Here is a 7,223-nt window from a genome sequence, read left to right as displayed (position 1 = left end):
CGGGGAGCTCCGACGAGCTCGAGGATGGCGCAGGCGAAGCTGGAGGGATAGTCCCAGGCGAGCTCGAGATCCGCTGCGAACGCCCACCTGACCCTCGCGTCCAGCAGCTCGACGACCCTCGCGTTCAGAAGCTCGACGACCATCGCGTCCAAGCTCGACGACCCGCACGTTTGGGAGATGCCGACCTCCGCGTCATTGGTGACACTCGCGTCCAGTTTGAGCGCTGGCGACAGGCTGTCGCCAGCCCACCAAATCCAGCCTATATAAACCCTTGGGATCTAGGGTTTCGGTGCCGAAGTTTTTCCCCCTCTTCCGACTTTTCTTTCTGGCGGCGGAAACCCAAAACGTAGCTGCGTTTTCCCCTTTTAAATCACAGCAGTGATTTTAATTTTCATCTCCAGCTCTCATTGTTACTTCTGTGTGGCTCCCGAGGACGTAGGCAGTTGCCGAACCTCGTAAATCTTGTGTACTGTTCTCTATTCTGCGTTTCTGTTACATTAGGGGTTTAGGTGTTAAATTCCCAACAACTGGTATCAGAGCGTGAAACGATCTAGAGAAAGTCAGATTCAAGTGGGAGCCATGGCCGCAGATGAGACAAAAATGAGACTTGAGAAATTTGATGGAACAGATTTCGGATTCTGGAAAATGCAGATAGAGAATTATCTGTATCAAAAAAATCTGTATCAACCACTATCGGGGAAGAAGTCGGATTCTATGAAGGCAGATGAGTGGAACCTTCTAGATAGACAAGCCCTCGGAGTTAACAGATTGACGTTGACTCGCAATGTTGCGTTCAACATAGCGAAGGAGAAGACCACGGCGGGTCTTATGGCAGCTCTCTCAAATATGTATGACAAGCCATCATCCGCAAATAAAGTTTATTTAATGCGGCGGTTATTCAATCTGAAAATGGCGGAAAGCGCGTCAGTAGCACAACACCTCAATGAACTTAATACGGTTACAACCCAATTGAGTTCAGTTGAGATTGAGTTTGATGATGAAGTTCGGGCGTTGATACTTTTATCTTCCCTACCTGGAATGCTACAGTCACAGCTGTGAGTAGCTCGTCGGGAAAGAAAAAGTTGAAGTTCGGCGACGTTCGTGATTTGGTTCTCAGTGAGGAGATCCGACGGCGAGAGACTGGTGAAGCTACAACCTCTTCAGTATTGCATACAGAGTCAAGAGGTAGAAATTCAACCAGAGGAAACGGACGAGGAAAAAAAAACTTCAGAGGTAGATCAAAGGACAGGAGGTCCAAGTCAAGGAATCCAAGCAACAGCTCGAAGGCTATCGAGTGTTGAAATTATGGAAAGACCGGGCATTATAAGAATCAGTGCAAGAGTGCACAGAAGGAGAAGGAGGCGAAGGCAGAGGTGAATGTCACCTCCACTTCAGGAGGAGACGACGCATTGATATGCTCTTTGGAGAGCAAGGAGGAATCTTGGGTGTTAGATTCAGGAGCGTCGTTCCATGCTACCTCTCAAAAAGAATTCTTCGAGAAGTATACCCCCGGAAATCTTGGATACGTATATCTTGGTGATGATCAACCATGTGCTATTGTGGGCAAAGGCGTGGTGAAAATTAAGTTGAACGGGTCAGTATGGGAGCTGAAGGATGTCAGGCATATTCTCGACCTGAGAAAGAACTTAATATCCGTAGGCCAGTTGGCTGGCGAAGGATACACCACGACCTTCCATGGAGATGATTGGAAGATCTCAAAGGGCGCAATGACGATTGCCCGAGGCAGGAAGGCTGGTACCCTGTATATGACAGTATGTGCACGTTGTTCGATCTTAGTTGCAGCAGGCAATGAGACTTCAAAGCTGTGGCACCAGAGACTCGGTCATATGAGTAAGAAGGGGATGAAAATCATGCACACAAAGGGAAAACTCCCAGGACTGCAGTCAGTGGAGATTGATATGTGTAAAGAATGTATACTTGGAAAGCAGAAGAGAGTCAACTTTCAGACAAGTGGCAGAACCCCGAGGAAAGAGAAGCTAGAGCTTGTTCACTCAGATGTTTGGGGACCAACCACCACCGCTTCCATTGGTGGGAAACACTACTTCGTGACTTTTATCGATGATCACTCTCGGAAAGTGTGAGTTTACTTTCTGAAGCATAAGTCATAAGTATTTGAGGCTTTTAGGAGATAAAAAGCTATGGTCGAGAATGAGACCGGTCTGAGAATAAAGAAGCTCAGGACTGATAATGGCGGTGAATATGAAGACACCGGATTCAAGAAGTTCTGTTATGAGCACGGGATCAGAATGGAGAGAACCGCGCCCGGCACGCCTCAGCAAAATGGTGTAGCTGAGCGGATGAACCGAACGTTGACAGAGAGAGCCAGAAGCATTCGAGTACAGTCAGGCCTACCGAAGCAGTTCTTGGCAGAAGCAGTCAACACAGCAGCTTACTTGATCAACCGAGGTCCATCGGTTCCATTAGAGCACAGAATACCAGAGGAGGTATGGTGCGGAAAGGAGGTAAAACTCTCACATCTTAAAGTTTTTGGTTGTGTAGCTTACGTGCACATTAGTGATCAAGGCAGGAATAAACTTGATCCCAAGTCAAAGAAATGCACTTTCATCGGCTATGGTGAAGATGAGTTCGGCTACCGTATTTGGGACAACGAAAACAAGAAAGTGATCAGGAGCAGATATGTAATATTCAACGAGAAGGTGATGTACAAGGACATGCACAAGACTGACGACTCAGAGAGAGATTCCACATTTATAGATGCAGATGATGTCCCGAGTAACCTCTCGGAAGAACCCAATGCAGAGGGTCCTCAGCCAGAAGAGCCTGTTGGACAAGATGGTGCGCAGGAGCCCGACGCACCAGCTCCGATATTAAGAAGATCTTCTCGTCCTCCTGTACCCAACAGGAGATACATGAACTATCTGTTGTTGACAGATGGTGGGGAGCCTGAAAGTTTTGATGAAGCTTGTCAGTGTGGAGATGCGAGCAAGTGGGAGCTTGCCATGAAAGATGAGATGAAGTCCCTCATCTCAAACCAGACGTGGGAACTAGCTGAGTTGCCCACGGGTAAGAAGGCACTCCACAACAAATGGGTATACCGGGTGAAAGAGGAGAATGATGGTTCTAGGAGATATAAAGCCCGATTGGTTGTCAAAGGTTTCCAGCAGAAGGAAGGAATTGACTACACCGATATTTTCGCTCCCATGGTGAAGCTAAATACTATCAGGACCGTGATGAGTATTGTAGTAATTGAAGATCTTCATCTCGAGCAGTTAGACGTGAAGACGGCATTTCTTCACGGAGATCTAGAATAGGAGATATACATGCACCAGCCAGAAGGTTTCTCAGAAGAAAAGAAGAAGAACCTGGTGTGCAGACTCAAGAAGAGCTTGTATGGCCTGAAACAAGCCCCAAGACAGTGGTACAAGAAGTTTGACGGTTTTATGCACAAGGAAGGTTTCCAGAAGTGCAACGCCGACCACTGTTGCTACTTCAAAAGATATCAGTCCAGCTATATCATCCTACTGCTGTATGTTGATGATATGTTGGTTGCAGGAGCAGATATGGAGGATATCAAGAGTTTGAAGCAGCAGCTGTCAAAGGAGTTTGACATGAAGGACTTGGGTCCAGCGAAGAAGATCCTTGGAATGCAAATCACGAGAGATAAGAAGAGAGGTCTCTTGTAGTTATCTCAGACGGAGTACATCAACCGTGTTTTGTAGAGATTCAACATGGGCGACGCCAAGCCTGTGAGCCCACCCTTGGCCAGCCACTTTCGTCTATCGAAGGATCAGTCTCCTCAGTCAGAAGAAGAGAAAGAGAGTATGGCTCAGGTTCCTTACGCCTCAGCTATCGGAAGTTTGATGTACACAATGGTCTGTACGAGACCAGACATTAGCCATGCAGTGGGAGTGGTCAGCCTGTTTATGTCGAATCCGGGAAAAGCTCATTGGGAAGCGGTCAAGTGGATTCTGAGATATCTACGAGGCACCACACAGAAGTGTTTGCACTTTGGTAAGGGAGAGGTAGAAGTGCAAGTGTACGTAGATGCAGACTTCGGCGGTGAAGTCGATCACCGAAGAAGCACCACCGGCTATGTATTCACCGTCGGAACTACAGCTGTTAGTTGGATGTCACAGGTACAGAAGATCGTTACCCTATCCACTACAGAAGCTGAGTACGTTGCAGTGACTGAAGCCAGTAAAGAGATGATATGGCTTCAGGGTTTGTTGACAGAGCTGGGATTCAAACAGGAGAAGAATGTTTTGCACAGTGATAGTCAGAGTGCGATACACTTGGCGAAGAATTCAGCATTTCATTCTAGAACGAAGCATATTGCGCTTCGGTACCACTTCATCAGATCCCTGTTGGAAGATGACGTGTTGAAACTGGAAAAGATTCCAGGAAGTAAGAATCCAGCAGACATATTAACAAAGACGGTGACAGTTCAGAAACTGGAGTTGTGCGCAACTTCAGTTGGCCTTCATGCATAAATGATGAGGGCGGAGCCACACAGGAGAGGAGCTTGATGGGATAGCATGTTGACGTCGGTTTGGTCTCCAAGTGGGAGATTGTTAGATTTGGGGGTGGAAACCAACCTCCGCCGGCGGGGAGCTCCGACGAGCTCGAGGATGGCGCAGGCGAAGCTGGAGGGATAGTCCCAGGCGAGCTCGAGATCCGCTGCGAACGCCCACCTGACCCTCGCGTCCAGCAGCTCGACGACCCTCGCGTTCAGAAGCTCGACGACCATCGCGTCCAAGCTCGACGACCCTGGAAACCCAAAACGTAGCTGCGTTTTCCCCTTTTAAATCACAGCAGTGATTTTAATTTTCATCTCCAGCTCTCATTGTTACTTTGAGGGGAGATTAAGAAAATGATTAAGGAGAGAGAGTATAAAAGATGGGTTTTATATTGTGGGGTTTTATTTATTCTCAAGAGAGAATTGAAAGGGTTTATTCCCTTTAATTATTAACACTGTAGCTACAGTGTTCATTTGAGAAATCTCAGTTTAGGAATTTGCTCTTGAATTGTAATTTCTTGTTAGATTAATAAGAAATTAATTGTGTGGCTCCCGAGGACGTAGGCAGTTGCCGAACCTCGTAAATCTTGTGTACTGTTCTCTATTCTGCGTTTCTGTTACATTAGGGGTTTAGGTGTTAAATTCCCAACATTAACATTTTCAAAGTTATTGCGGACAAAGTGAGAACAACGCCAAATTTGCTGCGCGCGGTTTTGTAAAATTTGCCCTAAAGTGAGAGTTAAGATATGCAAAATGTTTTCTCTTCTGCGCGGATATCTTGCGTGAAGAGATACAAACTCTCAAAGAAGTCGCAAATCATATTAACCCAGAAATTAAGCCTAACTAAGGGGGTCCTCCACTCACGCATGAAATTCCCAACAAAAACAACCTCAGTTATACTTCAAAGATATGAAGGAAACTAATTAGTACGCACATGGATACATGACACATATTTGAATTGCACAAGGATTACTGCGAAGTTTCATATATGCTTCATTCTTCCTGTGTAAGTTTCATGCTTCATTCTTCCTGTGTAGTTTGACTCGCATCACATTCTCCTTTCCTTTGCCTTGAGACACCAACTCAAAGATGCACCTATCTCCTGCCTCAAGCTTGTTACCACGAGCAAACTTCAACCAACCTTTTCCCATGGAGCACTGTTCTGTCTTCGCCAGCCTCCCCCTTCTAACGCCAAGCCTAACGGTCCAAAACCGGTCCTTGGGATCTCTAAGGCTCACCTCCCCTTGCTCCCACAGTCCACTCAGCTCCTTGAATCGCCTTGGAATGGTCTGCCACGGTTCCTCGTGGTTAATAACACATAACAAAGAGAATAATTAATGGGTATCCTATGACACAGGGCTAATCACAGATAGATCCTTCGTACTATCACATAATTGCATATGGACCCCCTTAATTTTATTGTTGCAGACAGGCCTGACGAGTGAAATTTTTTTGGCTCGCTTACACTCAATAGGAAGAGATGTTACTTCTTTACAAATAAATCTCTGGAGAGTAAACAAGTCAAATAAATTTCAGTCTGGGGTCTATTCAGAAGTTGGGGCTGTTTGGTTCGCCCAAAATTTGTGGAAAATGATTGAGAAAAAGAAAATGGAGAAAAAGTACAACTTGTTGCAAGTTTTTCCATAACATTTTCCTTTTCATTGTTTGGTTCGCACCTTGAAATCAAGAAAAATAATGATGTGAGCCACATTTTAGGACACCCATTTCATGATTTTTGTTGATGAAATTGGAGGAAAACTTGTTTGATGTTTTCCTCATCTCTTACTTTTTCTTTGTATTTTCAGGAAACAACCAAACATGCTAAAGACAATTTCATCATGTTTCCCTCTTTTATGAACTCCTTGTTTCATTTCCTAAATATCTATGAAATTAATGGAATCTTGTGCAAGAAACTATCTATTGCTTTCCATCTATTTATTGAAAATGCTAATTCATTGTTTGTTTCGGATTGAAATTGATGGTGGGAAAAGGAGAGAGTGTGTCGAAAACGTAATCCCTTGTTTGTTCCAAACCCAAAGAATAAGAAATGTGAGAGTACTGTGTGAAAGAGCTGATGTGGTCCAACAATTAATAGGGTTGCGTTAGGTTTCTGGCCAATTCCTTTCAAAAGACTAGGAATTGGCTTTTCTTAGAATTGGGTGCTTTCTCTATTTTATAGAAAGAATCTCTTTTTTTTTCCTTCTTCTTGAAACAAACAGTATTATAGGAATCCAACAATTCTCTACAAGTTAATTTTTGTGTCATTTCCTAGCTTTCCATGCAGCGTCCATTTATTTTGGGGGAACGAAATCACCCCAGAAAATTAAGGGGAAAAGGTAATTCTTCATCACATGCACGTTACATCTCTTGATGACATTATTTCTCCCATTAAGTGCACGTTACACCCTTGATGGCATCATTTCTCCCATTAATTAAGTTGAAATATGACGTGCGCCTGATGACAAATTAATTAATTTTCCCCCTTAGCTTGAAGTGGCACTAGTACAAAAACGACCAATTTAGACAAAACAATCTAGACGGAAAAATTTTCCATCTAGGTTGACTCAAACTAGACAGAAATTTTTCATCTAGGTTGATCCGTCTAGTTTGGGTCAAACTAGACGGAAAATTCCGTCTAGTTTGTTAAACGAGACGGAAAACTCAACCTAGACGGAATTCCATCTAGGTTGCTTGTCAACCTAGACAGAATTCCGTCTAGGTCGCC

The 7,223-nt window shown here is 44.6% G+C and overlaps 1 protein-coding gene across 1 annotated transcript in view; it reads right to left on the bottom strand.

Annotated features, from left to right (window-relative positions):
* LOC109849274 (putative B3 domain-containing protein Os04g0346900) overlaps positions 5,332–7,223 on the bottom strand; it is a 12,307-nt gene continuing 10,415 nt past the window's right edge. The window contains exon 4 of the mRNA XM_020419085.1: positions 5,332–5,787. Coding sequence (XP_020274674.1) covers positions 5,512–5,787 — 276 coding nt within the window. The 3' untranslated portion in view covers positions 5,332–5,511. The remainder of the gene's footprint in view (positions 5,788–7,223) is intronic.

The sequence above is a fragment of the Asparagus officinalis genome, chromosome 7, assembly GCF_001876935.1.
Source record: "Asparagus officinalis chromosome 7, Aspof.V1, whole genome shotgun sequence".
NCBI lineage: Eukaryota > Viridiplantae > Streptophyta > Magnoliopsida > Asparagales > Asparagaceae > Asparagus > Asparagus officinalis.
Note: the sequence above shows the minus strand (reverse complement) of the source record. Positions and strands in the feature narration are given on the sequence as shown.